Raw genomic sequence first — 19,006 nt, 5'->3', positions numbered from 1 at the left:
ATTTGGCCTCTATCTAGCCATATGTCCAGGATCCAGTCAGCCCATGTTGAATAACTGCGCCTGGAAATGCATGCATCATGATCTCAACAGTCGAAACAAGATAGACAGCAACCGCGGAACAAAACGATATATCAGGCGAGCGAGGCGAAATCACGGCCTCCTCCTAACAAACTCCTCCAAATCGGCCTCCGTCACAACACCCAGAACGAACTTCCGCTCGGAATCCGTCACAACCGCGAACCCCTGCTTCTCCCTCTTCTCCCCATTCGCCCCAACCTCGCTCTCAAAGAACCTCTGCAGCTCCTCCAGCGGCGTCTCCATCGTGATAACCTGGTACGTGCCGCGCTTGCGGTTGAACCGCTGCATGGCCGCCGCGACTGTATCCGATTCCTTGACCGTCCCTGCGGCCAGAAGCTCCTTGAGACGCGGGATGCTGAGGTATCCGAGCAGCGAGCGTTTTGTCGAGGAGACCACGGTGAGATGTGTGTAGTCGCGCTCGAAGGCGGCAAGGAGAGCGGAGGAAATGGGGGTGCTGGGGGAGACGGAGAGGGCTGGCGGTGGGTCGAGGTCTTCGACTGTGGCCTAGAGAAGGGAAGAAACAAGTTTGTTAGCAAGTGCTTGTGTAAAACTGTGAGTCAACGACGGTAATAATTCTGCAGGTCGTTTCGCCGGCCGTCTCGGCGTCGTAGTTTGGGGGCGGCCGTGTCTGATTTGGTGCGTCGGGTACGGGGGCACCGGGTTGGACGGCGAAATTGAGACTTACTCCGCGGTACTTATCTGCCCATGACGATTGCGGAATCGGGTGGCTTGTGCTTGCGTCGAGCTTTTCCCGAGCGAAGGCTTCGCTTGCGTTCATGTAGGAGGCCATTGTGCTGAGATTGAGATTGTAGGAGGGGTAACGAGATGGGGATTTGATTGCGCGATCGCGATCAAGGGGTTCAAGCGTGTCGATTTCGCCGAGGTAGGATTCGACGAAGTAAAGATAACTTCAGATGTTGTTATGAGCTATAGTGGTATGCTCGTGCGAAATTGAGGTGAGCAGTTGTATCTGAATCAAATCTTGACTGTTGAAATCGAAACTGGAGCTGTCTGGGCGTTGATGGACCCACTACCCGACCGAGCGACGAGGATACGACGTTTGTAGTCACAGGTCACATGCTTCTACGTCATCCGTGACCAACACAATGAGTTATTATTGAGGGGAAAAGGCCTTATCTCTGTCAGACTTTCGCTGTTCTTTTTTCCGTCGTCAATTCTTCCTCAGGCACATTCTCCTGGGAGATACAGGTACCCGTATTTGATGTGAAGAGGTTCGAGGTATGTATTTCATCATTGTTGCCATCGGCATCAGCCCTGTGGAGACGATTGGCATGATAGGCGTTAGTATAGCTATCCACCCAGCCATCTGGTCGCTATAGTCCGTACTGCACCAATTACTGCCACTCTTGATGTCTACGTGAATGATGTCTAATCAATCCAGTGCCAGATTTCCAGAATCAGTGAAGCCATGATGTTTCCCTCGGACAACGTTATCGCCAACGCCTTCTCCTCGCAACACCCGTTGAAGCGGGAGCCGCAGAATGCGGGAGCTGCGGAGATGAGGAGGCGGGATCCATTTCCGGCATGGAGTGTGATCGAAGATACCAAGAAGAAGGCAGACGCCATCGGCAAAGAAGCGGCCCGAGAGTTCGATATTGTGAGCCAGAAAGCGCAGGCCAAGACTGGTAAGATCGAGCCATGGAGTGCTAAGTACTATGCCGCCTGTACCTTTGGTGGAATGTTAGCTTGTGTATGGATAACCTCTTCAATCTGTGTTATGGAGACTAACTATGATAGGGCCTCACCCACACTGCCGTGACGCCGTTGGATCTCATCAAATGTCGGCGTCAGGTCGACTCTGCGCTGTACAAGAGCAACATGGATGCGTTCCGAAAGATCCGTGCGGCTGAGGGTATTAGAGGAGTGTTTACTGGTTGGAGTCCAACTTTCTTCGGATACAGTGTAAGCCAGACAGTCTCGTCTACGTGCATTGGCTAACTAGGTACAGGCCCAAGGAGCGTTCAAGTACGGAGGATACGAGTACTTCAAGAAGTTCTACAGTGACCTCGTCGGCGTTGAGAATGCAGCACATTACAAGACGGCTTTGTACTTGACGGCAAGTGCATCGGCCGAATTTATCGCTGATATTGCGCTGTGCCCATTCGAAGCTGTCAAGGTGCGCACGCAAACGACCATTCCACCCGAGTTTCGCTCTACCTTTGGCGGAATCTCTGCCGTTGTCGCTAAGGAGGGTACAGCTGGGTAAGGCATATCCCCAGATTACGAGATTCTGGCTTACCAGACAGACTGTACAAGGGTTTGTATCCCCTCTGGGGCCGACAGATCCCCTACACCATGATGAAGTTTGCCTCGTTCGAAAACATCGTTCAGGCCATCTACAACTATCTCCCTGGGCAAAAGACCGACTACAACAAGGGCGCACAAACTGCAGTTGCTTTTACGGGAGGTTACCTCGCCGGTATCCTCTGCGCCATCGTGTCGCATCCCGCAGACGTAATGGTCAGCAAGCTGAACGCAAACCGCCAGCCTGGTGAAGCATTCAGCGCTGCCATGAGCCGCATCTACAAGGACATCGGTTTCAGGGGCTTGTGGAACGGGCTGCCCGTCAGGATTGTAATGATTGGAACCTTGGTGAGCTTCTCAATCTTCTCGTCCAAGACTGTGCTAACCGATGATGTGATTAGACCGGGCTCCAATGGATGATGTATGTATTTTGTTTTTGCTTTTTCCAACCCACTTTGCTCGGAAAGATCTTGGAAGACATGTGCTAACTTTAAGCAGATACGATTCGTTCAAGATCTTCATGGGACTTCCAACCACAGGAGGCGGCCCTCAAAAGGAGGAGAAGTAACCGATGCATAAACCAGGATCAGACAACCTTAGGGGAAAATTGCATCATCTGCGAATTGTTCTCTGTCGTCGAATTCCGCGCGCTCATACTTGTATACACTTAATATGCTTGAGGCAATCAATCTGTTGGCTCTCGCAAACTAATCACAAAAGTAGACTACCCCTTAGCCCACTTTCTGAAGAGATGCATCGCGAATGGTGTTGAGACGCCAAGCCCTACTCCATACTAGGGTATTGCTCACTATCAACCAAAACCTTAGTCACTACTTTATCTTATCAGCGCACCCCAGCCCTGCCCAATGACTGTTGAGTGCAGACTTGCCCGCCGGCCGCCCGCTATAGATCGGACTCGCGCTTTTGCCTATCAGTATCGACGTCATAAGCCTCGTCCCACTAGTTCTTCCTCTCAGTCCGAGTGAGCCAGCCGGGCAGTGAAGTCTCGGCCCTGACGTTTCTTATTTATCTATCTCCGCCTCCTCTCCCCTTTCTGGTCCATCCAGGAACCACGTTCTGCTTTTGCGACTGACCCTGACCGTACGGCGCATACTGCAACCGAGCGCATATATACTCCGCATACCAGCTATCGCTACCGTTATCTGATCTCAAAATGACTGAGCACGGGGCTCCTATCGTTTCGCATGGCCGTGGAGGTTCGTATTTTTTTCTTTCCTGGTTATTTTCGTTGCCCCACCATGCCAATTTGATAGCTCTCACTACCTATCCTATACCTCAACCTCAACCTCAACCTCACCCTCGATATATCCAAACACAAATGAGCTAACAGATACTCAGGTCAGGGAAATATTGGCCCCGACAGCAATGAGTAGGTTCACTCGACTTCGCCTTCCATTTGCTAACCCTAACCAAACCATCAATCTCCCACCACCTCCACCTCAGGTCTAACATCTGATGGCAGATACGTTGACGGCGGCATCGTCCGCGAAGGTGTTTTCGGCGACCAGGGCGATGGCGCCTACTCTGCCGGTGTACGTTTCTATACTCTCTTCCTCTATACTCTACGATCTTTCCCCACGCCGCCCCGCGCTACGGAGTGTTTCAGCTGCGCTGTTCATCTCCGGCCCACTCTCGCTCATATGCACGCCTCTACATCATCTTCACCAAGTTACCGACACCCTACTAACAACCTGTGTTCACAGCGCGGCGGCGCCGGAAACATCGGCTCCCCACACGTAAAGCCCACAACCAAGACGCCCCACGACACAGAGTTCATCCCCGAGATCTCGGTGCGCCAGTCCATCGATGGGGATTATCATACCGGGGTACGTACCCTGTTATTGTCTCGTTCTTCCCTCCGAATACGGTACTTTGCAAAGATCGCGACTGGGCAACTAATCCATGCAATAGCGAGGCGGCCAGGGCAACGTCCACCTAGACCCCGAGCACGTCAAGGCAAAGGAGGAAAAGAAGGAAGAGAAGAAGGAGAAGAAAGAGGAGAAGAAGGCCGAGAAGGCCGCTGGTGTTACGCACGAGGGGTTGGCGGATAAGTTGAAGAATAAGCTTTTTGGGAGGAAGTGAAGTGGTCTTTCTCGCGGGTCCAGCCCTCTTGTCCTGGCAGACTGTAGACGCGCGTGCCAATTGACCTTTCGCTTTGAGTTTGCCTCTGCTCCCCTGCGCTGCGCTGGAAGGTGGTGATGCTACGCGCTGGTTTGTTCTGCGCTTTATGTTTGTGCTTTTCGCTGTGATTCCCTCTGCTTGAGTAATACCTTGATTGTTTGTTTGATCGACTTAATCTACCCTGTCCAAAGTACCCCAAAGATTTGAATATAGTGCGTTGAGTATATAATATAGACGGAAGTACATACCAGTGTACAGTGGTACAAATGCAATATATACTAGTGGTTAATTGTCAACAGAGCCGGAGTGGCCTCTTTTCTTCCGTTGCGGACCAAAGTCTTGCTCGAATATCTGATATAAATGCAAAAGGGGCCCGCCTGAAAGTAAACTCTGATAGTATCCTTGCCATTATCCATTCCCGTAAGGTATAAAGTAAGAAAGAGACAGAAAAAATAACAAACATATCCCATATATATATCGTATCGTAGTCTCATCATCCGTCAATAAGCTAGTAAATAACGCCTTGCAATATCAGGGTTGCTGGGTACCAATCACATACGATAGAGTTGCCAAATCACGGAACCCCAGTGCCGCAGTCGAGTAACGCCGATGGTACACCTGAAATATGAGATGAAATGTAAAAGATTTTTAGTAGGAAACGGGACTAGTTCTTGCTGAATGTCCGCTTGAACCAGCTTTTTCGTTTGGTGCTGTTATCGCCTGCGTCGGAGGAGACACTCTGTTGCTGTACCGACTTGCGTTGAAGATGGCGTCGGCCGCCTGCGAGTGGCGGCTGCTGCTGTTGTTGCGGTCCCCTGACTGGGCCGCCCATGTTCGGATTGGGGGTAGCCGCATGTGCAGGTGGCGGTGGCACTTGGCCGTATGGTGCCTTTCCTTGCGCACCCGACGAGAACTGCTCACTGACATCTGGTCCGGGACCGAATCCTTGGAAACCATAGGCTTCTGCCATAGCCCTCTCCTGCTGCTGCTGTTGATATTGCTGTTGCTGCTGCGATTGATCGATGGAGCTGTTTATCGAGCTAGGATCGGTCGAGTTGGCCCATTGATCAGGGTTGCTCCCGGAGCCGGAGGGCGACGCCACGGTGACATTGTCTGATGATTTATAGTAGCCATTTTGCGCATAACCGTTCTGGGGGGTTGCACTGTTGCTTGCGTATGTCGGTTGTTCTGAATAACCGCGAGAAGGGTGTTGCCGCGGTCGAGGCCGACTTCCGCCCTGGCTGTATGGGTAGTAGTTCTCCGGAGGAGGCCCACCGTTGTGGTAGCCGTTGCCATTATCGATATAGCTGTTCGGTCGCGAGTAGTTCGGTCTATTGCTGTATTGTCCTCGATCGTTGTATTGGCCATTGGAATGTCCATTGAAGTAACTATTCCGTCTGCTGTACTCGGCAGGAGAATCTTCGGCTGTATACCGTTAGCGCCCAAACCTCAATCAATCTGGATTTCATTCACCTGTCCGGATATAGGACGCTGGTCGGCTGTGACTGTGGCTATATGGCCCATAGATAGCGGCTTCAAACGAGCGAATTGTGTCTAGAGGACGTTCGAACCGAGAGCGAGTAGGGTTTGAGAGATCAGGATCGGCTGAGCGAAAGTCAATTGACGCACGAGTTAAACTACCACAAACAACGTACTGATGGGATTGCCGAATTGGTCCTTGTGTTGGAGCGCCCGGAGACTGCCTAGGTTTGACTTTTCAAGGGCAACCAAATCTAGAAGAAGGGTCAACAATTGCTCCGTAAAAATGAAATGGCGGTCGCGTACTTGGCTGCGCTTCGTTTATAGCAAGCATCGGGTCGGCTTTGGTTTGTAGACTGCGCCTAACTTTTTCTTCGTGAGATTCGGTGAGATCGAGTTTATGGCCAGAACCGCTTGATCGATGGGTTTTGTCTGACTTTCCACTGGAGCTAAAAGCACGACTGCGCCTAGGAGACGCTGGCTGGGGGGAGGAGGCCATTTTTATGACGAAAAGCTATGCCTTAGCGGCCGATAGAGCAGGCTGGGACTTGGAGCTGCTGGACCCGTCGCGATCTCCGTTGTGGAGCGCGGCCACGATAGACAGTCCGTTAGTGGACCACTGCCAAGGAGTGGTGGGTTGAACGACGACAGCGATTAGCTGGGTTTTGTACACAGACGCTCGATCAAGTTTTGAAGAAGGCAGCCAGCAACAGCGAACCGTGCGTGTCCGAAAGCGTGTAGTAGTCGCGGAGCAGCGAACGTTCGGTGCGCTTATGGATTATCAGGGGTCTATACGAGCTGTGATCTTTACAAAGAATGACGTTTTGAGTCTTAAAAATAGGTCGAGCGAGTGACAGCGCCAAAGAACGAGACTCGGTGGAAAGGTGGAGGCAGGAATTCGGCTCCAGTCAGGCGATTAACCTGTGACTGAAAGTCAGCCAACGACGGCCAAAAAACGATGGTTGGGGATCGACAGTGAAACTTGATAGTAACTATGGCTAGGCCAAGAGGGGTTAGTTACCTGTTGTTCAAGAGGCAGCGTTGAACGGTGTTCTCAGGATAGAAACGAGGGTATCCGTAAAGAGGTGGAAAAAGCTGATGAAAAGATGAGGTGGACGGAAAGTGTGGATGAGGGGGACGATTGAGGCTTTTTGACTGAACTGGAGAGTTGACGACCAGCGCCACGCAAGCAACCACATGAAGGCCGTCAGAACTTCATGGAACTTCTCCTATCAGCGAACACCCCAAGGCGTCCGGATTTTGGGTCAATATTTTTTCTTCAAGACCCAGACTGTCTTTGATCTTTGATGCTGTTTCAAATGCAGCCACGCATCTAGATCAGAGTTTATTCTTGCAAAATCATCCTTTGTCGAGCTGAAGTCAATGCCTCTTTTTTCCTTCCCAGCCACAGTCTTCGCTCGCTTCCATGGAACATCCCAGGCACCAAAATCCCACCCCAAAACAAACCATTCGTACTCGAGCCCAGCACTAGCAATTTGCTGGTGAGACAACTGTGCAACCACAATCCAATTATCAACTCTCAAGCCAATCCCCCGCCAGGCCGATTGGATTCTTGCTGATTGCTTTCCGGATCCTACCGCCGCAGTCCAGAAATAGCAAAAAAACAACTGGGCCCATGGACAGCTTGCCAGGATAACAGGTCTTTTCACGAGAGAGCTAAGGCACCTCTCACTTGGCTTTTCACATTCTCGCAGCACGGCCAGGATGGTTGCCCGCGTCGTTCCAATTGGCCATCCGCCGCGCAACGACTGTCAGATCCTGACTTGGAGGCGCGCTGAACAGCTTCGCCACATTGCTCAGAGCGGGTCCTGATCGGTTCGTCGTCAGCCCATTCGCGAAGCTTAGCGTTGGCTGTATGATCCCCAGCGCATGAACGCAAGCCCAAACTCGCGACAGCTGCCTCGGCCTAGATGCCTGCCTGCTCAAAAGATTCCGTGGCGGCGATTCATCTCTCCGTGTCATTTCCGAGAAATGCATTTCCCTTACAATCACTTCAGGTGGTTCCTGGGCCTTTTTCGCTATACTCCACCCTTCCAATACTCCTCCACCTGGCCGTTGACGTCCAGGGCGATCTTCATTCCAGAACACTGTGGGTCGGTATGGTGGGGGGAATGGCGCCTACTTTAATCCTCATTAACTCAGTTTTTGCAGAGCTTCATGCAAGGAGGTATCTATTCCTCGGCGTTCCCGGTTTCCAGAGAATAATTCAAGTACGAAGGACCTCCAAACCTGCACCTCGTCATGCTGCTTCTACAGCCATGACCTTAACGAAAGCCGTACATGCTTCTTATCAAGGGGTTTGAGGCCTTTGTCGAGTCAACTCGGATAACCATCTCCTTGCTCGCACATTTTAAGATCGCTTTTCGAAATACTAGGGATGGTACGAAGACAACATTGCTGTTATGCGGCGTTTAATCTGGGGAAGTCAATGTTCAACTCCATAGGCCACTTATATATATCGGTACTGTATCCTGGCCGTCCTGCCTCAAGCAAACTTAAGATCCCCTTTGCTACCAGTTCCTATACATTCGCCTATGCTCAAATATGTGACCGTCGAAAATACCTTTCAATGCCCGCCTTTTGATGATAACCTTTCAAGTCATCTCGACTTTATCGATATGGCGCCTACGGTTGGTATACGGTTAGATTCCAGTCCACGTACTAAACCACGCCACGGATGGGATACACCTCAACAATCCCGCCAAAGAACCGCGAACCGACAGTATTGATGAGCCAACACGGGTTCAAGCACTAAGTTAGGTAGCAACTGTCCCTGGGGTGCCATGGGGACCTACACTATATACGCTTACGCACCGGACCCCACCCATGAGAACACCGTAAGACCACCATGCGCTCTTGGTCTTTCTACAGCGCGATGCATAGCGCCCATTATCAGTATCAACTATGTTTGAACGAAGAAGCTACATGGACCAGGAAATCTTGTGAGTGATCCTTCCACGTCATATCGCGATGGAGGTAAAGGTGCTACGGGGCAACCCCAATGGTAAGAGTATACCTGAGCAGTGGGCAAAGATGTGATCCAGCCTCGCTTAATGTAAATACATGGGTTAGACCAGTTGACCCGGCAACATTCCCAAGACAGCCCTGATATATAACATCAATGCATTCATGCCTGACTGTCTGCATCATATGAGAATGCCCAGAGCAAGTCCAAAGTTCAAATATATATACCAATTGTCTCAAAAGCTGACCTTGTTTTGGTCGCGCTAGAAGTTCACTATTCATAACATACTATGCTAGTAAGTGTTGTACACATTTATTATCTACACCATTACGCGCTTATTGGCTGTTTTGTTGTAAAGATGCCGTTTCTTGCAGATATTACGTTGGAGCTACGAACGCGGCGGGAATTTGCGTCGCAGGAGTTCTACGGCGTCCATATTGTGGCAATGCTGATCAAGGGTCCTGGGCCTTCACCTGCAAGTAGGCAAAGCTTCGAGATTTGACCTCGCGTCTACTTTATGCTTGAATGGCAGAGGGCTTGGGCGGATTACAGGCAGATATCTTATATGGTTCCAATACAGCACATAAATGACGTGTGGATCGGGTTGACACGGCGACTCTGGGTATCAGATATCAAGAATGAGGCGCGATTGGTGCATTGGCAATCGAAAGACAGAGGTGCGGAGAATGCAGGTCGGACGATGACGATGTTATGGACTGAACTCGAATCGAAGCGCTTGATTGAAATGGTGTCTGCATTGGGTTGTTCATGAGTATCATATACAGAGGGTTGCAGCCATGTCGTCAAGACAAAGTATCATGGACAAAATATCGAGGCATGCCGTTTGAAATTGTCTATCGGAAAATGGACCAGAAACCGTGATTTGGAAGGTAGACAAGAGAATCCCATTTTATCTTTTTATTTTTGATTCGTAGGGCTGATCGGCCCTGCCTCTCCCACGATCATTATCAACCTGCTAACTCCATCTCAACCTTCGGCTCATCCCGTGTACGCCTTTGCCTGTTCGTCTGCGCAAGGGTTTCGGTATTGTGCTGCGAATGTGTGCGAAGAAACAACAAACAAACTGGTCGTTTAGATGTTGGAGGGGTAGAGCATGACGCGGACTGTGGCACCGAAGGACTTGGGAGGGAGGTTGTGGCGGAACTGAGCACGGACAACGCCGGAGTTACCTGGAAGGTCTTGTCAGTTTGCGAGTTCTTCCCGTACTTGGCTCTTCCTGCTGCGAGCGCCGATGCCATTGAGACGACCGAGATTAACGTACCGTGAGAGCGGGTGACCTTGCCCCAGATGACCCGGATGTTGGAACCACGGACCTCACGCTTGGCCCGGTAGACGAAAGCGACCTTCTTTCCGAGGTAGAAGTTGGCGGCCTCAGTGTTGTCAACACCGTCGATCTTGATCAGACTGTGAACTTCGTCAGAAACCCCTGTTCTTCCCACATATTCGACGTATCGAGAGATTCGGATCGGTACCTTGTGTTCGGGTTGACAGCACGCTTTGAGCGCTGGTAGCTCAGGTGGCGACCCCTAAAGAACACGCATATTAACATTCCTGTCCAATATCCATGATGATATATCCAATGCTTCGTCCGCAATTTCGACTCGAAAAGGGTTTCCGTAATCCAATCTCGTTTTCGGCAGAGGCGCAACGACGCGATGAAGTGAGCGGAACTTACTTAACGTAAACTAGATTGCGAAATCATTTCATGTTAGCATCTCGTTTCGAAAGTTCATTTCTTCCGCGTATATCGACCCCCATCGCTTCCAAATCTGTCCATCTCCGGGGGGCGTCTTCCCAAACTCAAAAGGGCGTACTCACGTCTGTGACCGTGTTCGGAAGGCATTATGAGGGTATTCTGAGCCGAAACACAAGCAAGTCGAAGGTTGTCAAAATGACCCGCAGAAGTCGTCGTCGGGTTGTCGTGGTTGTCGTCGCTTCGGTTGGAGACCGCACAATGGTGTGAATCACAACGAAATCCCGCAGTGTGAGAGCGGTTGCGCTAATCCGATTTCGGCTCTTAGCGAGCAGTAGGGCTTTCTAATACGGCAAACCACACTGACCACATCGACACTTTATTTTTCTGCTGGGCGGTAAGCCACATGACCAGCAGCAATATCGGAGAATCTACTTTTCCTTCATCCGAGATAATCAAGGGCTTCGTTCTTCTTGATGTTCTGGAATTGTAGCTTCAACCCCACCATGTCACCATTTTGCCGTCGGGCTACTGTAGTCCGAGGAGCTCCTGGGCTCTTCAGCTGACAAAACAGGTCACTCTTTCAACCGGGGAGCAAGGTACCATTCCCATGCAGTTTGCTGTAGTTCCCGGCTGCTCAGAAACCCTCCTTTGCTCGCACTGAGATCCATTAATCCGTGTACCTGGATGGCAGGAGTAGACTTATACTACGGTGACTGCGACGGCGGAAACTTTACCGCTATCGCGGCACCTGTGGAGCAAGCCATCACAATCTCTCCCCGTTCTTCGTTCTGGAAAAAAAACCGAGATCAACGAGAGCACGCCGCAGACATGCTCAAAGGATCAGACCGAAGCACTCATTTGGAAAGGTCTCGCCCCACATGGATTCGGCAACCGACCCTGAATGCTTTGTTCTTTCCCCGTGAAGCATGTATTTCCACATCGATCTGCTGTTGTAGAGTTAGGCTTATCCTATGCAACAGAGCAAGGTGATCAAAGTGCCGATATACGGCGGCTCGGTTTCTTTGTGTAACCTTGTCAACGCAACGTCAAACTCGGAGATCAACTTCTAATCAACCCTGGAGTTCTGGATCTTAAGTCCGGAGTTGGCTGCCGGCACAAAGAGCTGCCCCGGTCTGATCAGTAGATAGTGGTCACAAGTGATCACGGATAAGTCAACGGGAAAATAGAATCCGTGTCGTTCTATCAGTCTATATGACAAATCTGCTGATCAATCTCCACGCAGCGGCAGATCCATACGGAGTATGCATCCTGCAGTTAGTGGTTCCTTGGGATGGTGTTCAATGTTGAAAATCACTATATTTGGTGCTGGTTTATCATGTTGAGTTCCCTATTATTCAACACCAAGGGCTTCAGAGCTGCGATGCCTCAAGTCCAATGTTTGGATGTCAGCTCGGCTTGGAACCGCGTAACTCCGGGGCATGTTGTTAGTTGACTATAAGAGGTAACTGCTGCCACCGTCGAGATATAGACGCGACATGCTTACACGTGGTTCGGCCAATAACAGCGGTGGTACAGGTTCGGGAACACGAGCGATAACTGGCGGTATCGCAATAATCCCAGGGTATCAAACTGCAAGAGAAGCTCCGTGGAGACATTGTGATTTCTCAGAGTATTTCATAAGAACCAGCGAACGGGCCTCGTGCCGCGGACATAGACATGGCGCGCTGGGATTTTGATATTGGCAAGTGTAAAAGAGGGGAAGATGGCGCTCACACCAAGGTGGAAAGTTGTAGTTTGTTTTTTCGGGCGTATAAAAGTCATCCTGTCAGATCAAAGGTCAGAAGTAAGATGACCGAAACAGCTCGCGCGGGGTCGATGAGTTAGATTGCGAGATGGATTTAACGGAATTGATGCGAAGGGAGGAGGGTCATCCGCCCATGGTTGAACTAGTTACTGGATGGGCTCTGGTGGAGCTTTGTTGGTTGAGATTTCAGACAACTTGGCTTTCTGGGCTCGGATAAATCGATTTGTAAGGCAGAATAATCATGGAGGATACTAGATTAGTACGACGCCGGAGGATACCACATCCCCGAGCTACGAAGGGTGAAAAAATAACGACGGTAGCTCTCTACTATAGTTAGTTAGGTTGTGGGAGGGGGAGTTGATGGAGCTATGATATAAACCCAGTGTCATGGCTGCAAACAGTGAGTAAAGGCGCGCGCAGAAACCTGGGCTTTCGACAACTCGTTGCAAGATCTCGGTCATGTTATGATAATCAATTAGATAATGGGCAATCAGCTTCACAAATGCGCAGAGACAGAAATACCAGGAGCCGTTGTTCACCCTTCCTCCCACGGGAGCTTCGGCATCACCTCGATGCGATGTCAAGCAGCATTCATCATCAGAGTGGAAGACACCAGCCCGGCCACTGGCGCCCCACCTCTAGAGTCATAAAGCCCATAAATTCTAGCAAGCAAGCAATCAAGCAGTCGCCGCAACTCCGTAGCTCGCAGAAGCCCTCACAGCGTTTTAAAAGGTACTCTGCTCCGCCGGGACTTGACGGTTGGGGAATTTTCCAACCAACCTCTCTCCTCCCCCTCCTCGAGCTTCTCCTAACCCTCGACACTATAAATCTCGGCCTCACTCCCCTTCAGCCTTCCTTTCCTTCAACAATTAGTGTCTGCTCGGACATATCCACCCCGACAAGATGTCCGCCACGATAGCTCGCACTGAGGAACATTCCAGGTGAGTACACTGTTCTGCGCGGTAGCGTCTCTGACATCACCGCCACCCCTCCGTGCTCCGTGCCCGCCGTCCGCCCTCACCAAAAGTCAAAAAGAGCCGTCTTCATTTTAGTGTTGCGTTACACGCACTTCCCAAGTCAATCTGTACACAGGCGGAGCGTCAACAAGTTAATTGACTGCTTCTGGCCCTTTTATTTCTTCTATCGTGACGCTGTTTCCAATCACGCTACTGGCTCTTTTCTGATCGACAGCACACACCCTGGTCATTTCATCCCTGCCATTCCCTTGCTAATATGGATTCCCCACGCAGCACGGTCGAATTGAAAGATGACACCGTCATTGTCGTACTAGGTGCCTCTGGTGATCTGGCAAAGAAGAAGACTGTATGTATCCCCGGCATGGCTCTTTTGAAAATAAGGTCGTCCAAAACTAACCTCTGACGATAGTTCCCCGCTCTTTTTGGCCTCGTACGTTTTTGCCGACCATAGCTACTCTTCTCTACGATTCCCGGCGGGTACCCTGATTAACCATTTCCACAGTTCCGCAACAAGTTCCTTCCCAAAGGAATCAAGATCGTCGGATATGCCCGAACACAGATGGACCACAATGAATACCTCCGACGAGTGCGCTCATATATCAAGACCCCGACGAAGGAGATTGAAGAGCAGCTAAACAGCTTCTGCGAGCTTTGCACCTACGTTAGCGGTCAATATGACCAGGACGAGTCCTTCATCAACCTCACAAAGCACCTCGAAGAGATCGAGTCGGGTCACAAGGAACAGAACAGAATCTTCTACATGGCGCTTCCCCCTAGCGTCTTCATCACAGTGTCAGATCAATTAAAGCGCAACTGCTACCCCAAGAATGGCATTGCTCGTATCATCGTGAGTTGCGATACTCTTTTGATAGAGAACAGTTCCTAACCGGTTCTCCGTTAAACAGGTCGAGAAGCCTTTCGGAAAGGACCTTCAGAGCTCCCGCGACCTCCAGAAGGCTCTCGAGCCCAACTGGAAGGAGGAGGAGATCTTCCGTATCGATCACTACCTTGGCAAGGAGATGGTTAAGAACATTTTGATTATGCGCTTTGGCAACGAGTTCTTCAATGCTACCTGGAACCGTCACCACATCGACAACGTTCAGGTATACCCAGATATACGTTATGTATCAACATGGATAGGGACTGACTATGATTACAATAGATCACATTCAAGGAGCCTTTCGGCACGGAAGGGCGTGGAGGTTACTTTGACGAATTCGGTATCATCCGTGACGTTATGCAAAACCGTATGTTTCTAGAATTGGGCAGGTCAAACTACATGCTAATCCGTCAATATAGACCTTTTGCAAGTCCTGACATTACTCGCTATGGAACGTCCCATCTCTTTCTCCGCCGAAGACATCCGTGATGAGAAGGTGCGAGTTCTCCGCGCTATGGACCCTATCGAACCCAAGAACGTCATTATCGGTCAGTACGGCAGATCCTTGGACGGCAGCAAGCCTGCGTACAAGGAGGACGATACCGTTCCTCAGGACTCCCGCTGCCCCACGTTCTGCGCCATGGTTGCTTTCATCAAGAACGAACGATGGGATGGCGTTCCTTTCATCTTGAAGGCCGGCAAAGGTATGCGTGTCTGACCGAGTTCACAAACGATGAGATGCTTACTAGTACCAGCCTTGAACGAGCAGAAGACCGAAATTCGTATTCAGTTCCGCGATGTTACCTCGGGCATCTTCAAGGACATTCCTCGCAACGAACTCGTTATCCGAGTTCAGCCCAACGAGTCGGTTTACATCAAGATGAACTCGAAGCTCCCCGGACTCTCCATGCAGACTGTTGTCACTGAGCTGGATCTCACCTACCGTCGCCGCTTCTCCGACCTCAAGATCCCTGAGGCCTACGAGTCCCTGATCCTGGATGCCCTGAAGGGTGACCACTCCAACTTTGTCCGTGACGATGAGCTCGACGCTAGCTGGAAGATGTTCACCCCTCTGCTCCACTACCTCGACGACAACAAGGAGATTATTCCTATGGAATACCCCTATGGTAAGCACAACGCGTAGTCTTGTTATTATCAATCTACATGACTAACAAAATGTATAGGCTCCCGGGGACCTGCTGTTCTCGATGACTTCACCGCGTCGTTCGGCTACAAATTCAGCGATGCTGCAGGCTACCAGTGGCCCTTGACAAACACCACGCCCAACCGGCTGTAGGTGTATTAGATATAAAAGGTTTACGGATTAACAAGGACAAGAGCGTCTGGGATTTACGGCGTCTGTATCTTTTACATGGAAAATAAGTGCATAATGTTGAAATGAATGTATATGGAGATGGCATGATCTGGAATCTAGCCAGTCCTGCATGATGGAATTGAGCGGCAGTCGAGAAAGTTCTGCTATATACTACGCAAGTCTTGTAAGATGCAACAAGTCCCATATATTCTCTCGAGCGCTGATCCACATCGGGCGTGGGTGAGGCTCGGGCTTGTTCTTTTATTGCGGTGGGTCTGCCATGAGCCCAGAACTGGAAAAAAATAACTGAGTCGGCCCGCATGCAGCCAACAACAGCTCAGGGACCAGCCAGGATTCTTTGGCTGATGCTTTTTCTTCTTGCCAGGCTTTTCTCTTATATTTATAGCTCCTTACGCCCTCTCACTTCTTCTTGAGATCTCACTCTCCCATCCGCTGTACCGTACGAATTGTTTGTTCTACTGTAGTCGAATCTAGAATCCACCCCCCTGGATTCGCAATTTCCCCGAAACGCCCGTGCGCGCCTTGATCTCAACCCACATTCTTGTCACTACTATTTTTATCCCCTTTAAAGCTCTCCAAACGTGCGACAACCGTTCGAATCGCAATTCCGCAGAATCTCAATCGGTCACCATCGGCCCGGCACCGCGTTGTTGTCGCCTGCTAATTGATAGACGAGCGACAACGGGTGCATCCCCTCCTGTGCTGCGGAAATCGCAGGCACGCGACCAGTGCACCTCGCCCGCTCATGGAAGACTGAGATCTGGAACCTGGTATATGCAGAACACCACGCTAGGAATGCCACACGCTGCAAGATGGGTGGGCTCACCCTCGATCAAGGGCCGGACGGAGTCGATGCGGATGGCCCTTTTGACATTTAGTTTGCTGGGACTCCAGTATGTATCGATTACCCTGTACCCACCTGTATTGTTTCTCCATCGGACTAGACAATTGACTAACTCTCTTGCTGTTTGAAATAGATTTACCTGGGGCATTGAGATGACCTGTAAGGACAAGCACTTTGCAACGAACCCTTCCTGCGATTCATTCATCTAATCACCTGCCTTCCTCTCCGACAGACTGCACACCGTACCTCCTCCAGTTGGGGCTAACTAAATCGCGAACGTCCCTCGTCTGGATTGCTGGACCTCTCTCGGGTCTCATAATACAACCTCTTATTGGAGTCATCGCCGATAGGTCTCGGTCGAAATGGGGACGACGAAGGCCGTTTATGATCGCGGGCTCGTTTGTCGTCACACTGTGCCTGATAGTGCTAGGGTGGACAACGGAGATCGTTAATATGTTCGTTACGGATACAGAGAAGGTATTGCTGGTTAGCTATGGTGTTTTTCTGGGCCTTGACTGATTTGCTCCTCTTGCCCTAGGTTCCGAGGGTGACAATTGCTCTTGCTGTACTCAGCATTTACGCCGTGGACTTTGCCATCAATGTCGGTGGGTACTCTCGAACACCAATGACTTCCAGGTAATTTTGGTCTGACTTTGGTATAGTCCAGGCGTGTGCGCGCAGCTTGATTGTCGATACATTGCCCATTCCTTCACAGCAAGCTGGGTCAGCCTGGGGTGAGTCGCTATTAGCATTGCGCTATGAGGGAGACAAGCTAAAATCCTAAAGCTACTAGGATGTCGGCTGTTGGCCAGTTAATTGGATATGTGATTGGGTCCATTGACACTGTCAGCGTCTTTGGTACCTCCATTGGCGACACTCAATTCAAGCAAATGACGGTTATTGCTGCGCTAGCTCTCCTGGTGGCAGTAACAGTAACATCGTACTCTGTGAAAGAGAGAGTCCTGATTACACCTAGGTGAGATGATGTTGTATCCTTCCACCAAAATTCAACTGACTTGGCGGCAGAGATTCCGACGAAAAGGCTGGAGCTTTCCAAGTGCTGTCACAGTTGCTCAAAACCACTATGGACCTGCCCCCACGAATCCAAGCCATTTGCTGGGCTCAGTTTTGGGCGTGGATTGGTAATTTGCTCAGTCTTGACTTCCGGAGCTGCAAATAATCTAACATCTTACTAGGCTGGTTTCCGTTTCTCTTCTATTCCACGACATGGGTTGGTGAGACCTACTTCCGGTACGAAGTCTCCAAAGAAGCAGCTCGTCCCGCGGACATGCTCGGAGAAGTCGGCCGTGTCGGTAGTCTTTCGCTAGTTGTTTTCTCGTCCATCACATTCATTAGCTCTATACTTCTCCCATTTTGTGTCCAACCACCAGATACAAAACGCCCTCGATTCACACCTCGTCCTCCTCCCGGCCTAGCAGCCTTCCTCAGCAAAATCACGAAAATACGCCCGGACCTCCAAACGACTTGGCTCATTTCCCACATCGTCTTTGCCGCCACCATGATCTTCGCGCCTCTAGCCCGTTCCCGCGCATTCGCAACCTTTCTTGTCGCCATCTGTGGCATCCCCTGGGCCGTCAGCAGTTGGGCTCCTTTCGCCTTCATGGGCGTTGAAATCAACCGCCTTGCCATGAATCCCGTCCAAGCATCGCGCCTTTCCGGCGTAACGATGATCACCTCCACTACTATCCGCTCAAATGCTTACAACAACGACCTGAACGCCACTGACTCCGAAATGGACGTCCTCCGCTTAAACCACCATGATCCAGACAGCGACAGCGACACAGAAGATGGGATGTCGAATATACCCTCCACAGGCGAGCTAGCGGGTATCTACCTCGGTGTCCTCAACGTCTACACAACTCTTCCTCAATTTGTTGGCACATTCATCAGCTGGATCATCTTCAGCATTCTCGAGCCGGAAAGTACGAAGCGCGATGATTCGGCCTCGGACTCGACGTTCTTGGATCTCGACAAGACCACGCCGAACGCAATCTCGATCTGTCTGTTTATTGGCGCAATCAGTGCTCTTGTTGCTGTTGAGGCTACGAGGAGGCTGCGCTTCGTCCTATGATTGTCATAGATTTTCAGTTTATATTCCGCACCACTCTTTGCTCTTGTTTCCCTCCTCCAAATCATTCTAGACGAGACTAGAATGGATGACGGAACGAAAGAAGTAAGGATGTTATACATATATACCCTTCAGTCCGCTTGGGCAAACTCCGGATTACGTTTATACTTCGATACCCTGGATATGATTTTCGCATCATAGAGCATGTCCATATTAGCATTCATATACGTCTACTTTTCGGACATCCATAATTTGTTATGGAGATCTTGGCAGCGCTGCGTAAGCACGTACGCTCACTGCATTGATACGATGGTGCGACTAATCGACTTACTTAGCTAGACCTAATGTCCTAATATAATGAACTGTAAATTATAAACTATATCGTAGTGTATACTACTTGTTAGTTAGTCATACATTGATCATACAACGAAGTCGTCATATTATTACA

General features: G+C 50.3%; 8 protein-coding genes across 8 annotated transcripts; 4 read left to right on the top strand and 4 right to left on the bottom strand.

Moving 5' to 3' along the window:
* Positions 1–29: 29 nt before the first annotated feature.
* BJX68DRAFT_27226 (putative cystathionine beta-synthase (beta-thionase)) lies at positions 30–960 on the bottom strand. Its single transcript, XM_071047162.1, has 2 exons — positions 764–960; positions 30–582 (listed from the first exon to the last, which is right to left on the bottom strand). The coding sequence occupies exons 1-2, from the start codon at positions 866–868 to the stop codon at positions 151–153; spliced, it is 537 nt and encodes a 178-aa protein (XP_070892332.1). The 5' UTR covers positions 869–960; the 3' UTR covers positions 30–150.
* A 270-nt stretch (positions 961–1,230) lies between these two features.
* On the bottom strand, positions 1,231–1,509 carry BJX68DRAFT_250187 (uncharacterized protein). The gene is made up of 2 exons (XM_071042212.1): positions 1,487–1,509; positions 1,231–1,417 (listed from the first exon to the last, which is right to left on the bottom strand). Exon 2 carries the CDS (start codon positions 1,403–1,405, stop codon positions 1,250–1,252), a length of 156 nt encoding a protein of 51 aa, XP_070892331.1. The 5' UTR covers positions 1,406–1,417; positions 1,487–1,509; the 3' UTR covers positions 1,231–1,249.
* BJX68DRAFT_250186 (putative mitochondrial phosphate carrier protein) lies at positions 1,231–3,175 on the top strand. Its single transcript, XM_071042211.1, has 7 exons — positions 1,231–1,317; positions 1,487–1,789; positions 1,837–2,001; positions 2,048–2,301; positions 2,346–2,691; positions 2,745–2,764; positions 2,842–3,175. The coding sequence occupies exons 2-7, from the start codon at positions 1,508–1,510 to the stop codon at positions 2,909–2,911; spliced, it is 1,137 nt and encodes a 378-aa protein (XP_070892330.1). The 5' UTR covers positions 1,231–1,317; positions 1,487–1,507; the 3' UTR covers positions 2,912–3,175.
* A 64-nt stretch (positions 3,176–3,239) lies between these two features.
* On the top strand, positions 3,240–4,716 carry BJX68DRAFT_250168 (DUF3602 domain-containing protein). The gene is made up of 5 exons (XM_071042210.1): positions 3,240–3,560; positions 3,703–3,733; positions 3,827–3,896; positions 4,068–4,190; positions 4,276–4,716. The coding sequence occupies exons 1-5, from the start codon at positions 3,518–3,520 to the stop codon at positions 4,444–4,446; spliced, it is 438 nt and encodes a 145-aa protein (XP_070892329.1). The 5' UTR covers positions 3,240–3,517; the 3' UTR covers positions 4,447–4,716.
* A 349-nt stretch (positions 4,717–5,065) lies between these two features.
* BJX68DRAFT_26535 (uncharacterized protein) lies at positions 5,066–7,111 on the bottom strand. Its single transcript, XM_071045220.1, has 5 exons — positions 6,986–7,111; positions 6,271–6,891; positions 6,141–6,218; positions 5,959–6,090; positions 5,066–5,910 (listed from the first exon to the last, which is right to left on the bottom strand). Exons 2-5 carry the CDS (start codon positions 6,461–6,463, stop codon positions 5,150–5,152), a joined length of 1,164 nt encoding a protein of 387 aa, XP_070892328.1. The 5' UTR covers positions 6,464–6,891; positions 6,986–7,111; the 3' UTR covers positions 5,066–5,149.
* A 2,931-nt stretch (positions 7,112–10,042) lies between these two features.
* Positions 10,043–10,520, bottom strand: BJX68DRAFT_273273 (60S ribosomal protein eL33; the record flags this gene model as incomplete). Its single annotated transcript, XM_071047415.1, has 3 exons — positions 10,043–10,140; positions 10,233–10,375; positions 10,444–10,520. 3 exons carry the CDS (start codon positions 10,518–10,520, stop codon positions 10,043–10,045), a joined length of 318 nt encoding a protein of 105 aa, XP_070892327.1.
* Positions 10,521–12,695: 2,175 nt separating this feature from the next.
* Positions 12,696–15,949, top strand: BJX68DRAFT_250125 (glucose-6-phosphate dehydrogenase). The gene is made up of 9 exons (XM_071042209.1): positions 12,696–13,373; positions 13,683–13,755; positions 13,819–13,839; positions 13,912–14,256; positions 14,315–14,512; positions 14,572–14,656; positions 14,709–14,993; positions 15,045–15,416; positions 15,474–15,949. The coding sequence occupies exons 1-9, from the start codon at positions 13,336–13,338 to the stop codon at positions 15,584–15,586; spliced, it is 1,530 nt and encodes a 509-aa protein (XP_070892326.1). The 5' UTR covers positions 12,696–13,335; the 3' UTR covers positions 15,587–15,949.
* BJX68DRAFT_250112 (putative sucrose transporter) lies at positions 15,930–18,921 on the top strand. The gene is made up of 8 exons (XM_071042208.1): positions 15,930–16,518; positions 16,603–16,628; positions 16,702–16,946; positions 17,008–17,074; positions 17,132–17,203; positions 17,256–17,445; positions 17,496–17,611; positions 17,666–18,921. Exons 1-8 carry the CDS (start codon positions 16,400–16,402, stop codon positions 18,559–18,561), a joined length of 1,731 nt encoding a protein of 576 aa, XP_070892325.1. The 5' UTR covers positions 15,930–16,399; the 3' UTR covers positions 18,562–18,921.
* The last annotated feature ends 85 nt before the right edge of the window (positions 18,922–19,006 follow it).

This window comes from Aspergillus pseudodeflectus (genome assembly GCF_044049435.1).
Source record: "Aspergillus pseudodeflectus strain CBS 756.74 chromosome Unknown BJX68scaffold_105, whole genome shotgun sequence".
Classification (NCBI taxonomy): Eukaryota; Fungi; Ascomycota; class Eurotiomycetes; order Eurotiales; family Aspergillaceae; genus Aspergillus; species Aspergillus pseudodeflectus.
Note: the sequence above shows the minus strand (reverse complement) of the source record. Positions and strands in the feature narration are given on the sequence as shown.

Coding starts and splice junctions, on each gene's coding strand:
- BJX68DRAFT_250168 (XM_071042210.1), top strand. CDS start 3,518: ATGACTGAGCACGGGGCTCCTATCGTTTCGCATGGCCGTGGAG. Junction 3,561..3,702: donor CGTTTCGCATGGCCGTGGAG/GTTCGTATTTTT, acceptor ACAGATACTCAG/GTCAGGGAAATATTGGCCCC. Junction 3,897..4,067: donor ATGGCGCCTACTCTGCCGGT/GTACGTTTCTAT, acceptor CTGTGTTCACAG/CGCGGCGGCGCCGGAAACAT.
- BJX68DRAFT_250187 (XM_071042212.1), bottom strand. CDS start 1,405: ATGGCTGGGTGGATAGCTATACTAACGCCTATCATGCCAATCGTCTCC.
- BJX68DRAFT_250112 (XM_071042208.1), top strand. CDS start 16,400: ATGCAGAACACCACGCTAGGAATGCCACACGCTGCAAGATGGGTGGGC. Junction 16,519..16,602: donor TTTAGTTTGCTGGGACTCCA/GTATGTATCGAT, acceptor TGTTTGAAATAG/ATTTACCTGGGGCATTGAGA. Junction 17,446..17,495: donor AGAGTCCTGATTACACCTAG/GTGAGATGATGT, acceptor ACTTGGCGGCAG/AGATTCCGACGAAAAGGCTG.
- BJX68DRAFT_26535 (XM_071045220.1), bottom strand. CDS start 6,463: ATGGCCTCCTCCCCCCAGCCAGCGTCTCCTAGGCGCAGTCGTGCTTTT. Junction 6,219..6,270: donor TATAAACGAAGCGCAGCCAA/GTACGCGACCGC, acceptor CCCTTCTTCTAG/ATTTGGTTGCCCTTGAAAAG. Junction 5,911..5,958: donor AGCGTCCTATATCCGGACAG/GTGAATGAAATC, acceptor AACGGTATACAG/CCGAAGATTCTCCTGCCGAG.
- BJX68DRAFT_250125 (XM_071042209.1), top strand. CDS start 13,336: ATGTCCGCCACGATAGCTCGCACTGAGGAACATTCCAG. Junction 13,374..13,682: donor CGCACTGAGGAACATTCCAG/GTGAGTACACTG, acceptor TTCCCCACGCAG/CACGGTCGAATTGAAAGATG. Junction 14,513..14,571: donor ACCACATCGACAACGTTCAG/GTATACCCAGAT, acceptor TGATTACAATAG/ATCACATTCAAGGAGCCTTT.
- BJX68DRAFT_27226 (XM_071047162.1), bottom strand. CDS start 868: ATGGCCTCCTACATGAACGCAAGCGAAGCCTTCGCTCGGGAAAAGCTC. Junction 583..763: donor GGGCAGATAAGTACCGCGGA/GTAAGTCTCAAT, acceptor TCCCTTCTCTAG/GCCACAGTCGAAGACCTCGA.
- BJX68DRAFT_250186 (XM_071042211.1), top strand. CDS start 1,508: ATGATGTTTCCCTCGGACAACGTTATCGCCAACGCCTTCTCCTCGCAA. Junction 1,790..1,836: donor TTGGTGGAATGTTAGCTTGT/GTATGGATAACC, acceptor TAACTATGATAG/GGCCTCACCCACACTGCCGT. Junction 2,302..2,345: donor GCTAAGGAGGGTACAGCTGG/GTAAGGCATATC, acceptor CTTACCAGACAG/ACTGTACAAGGGTTTGTATC.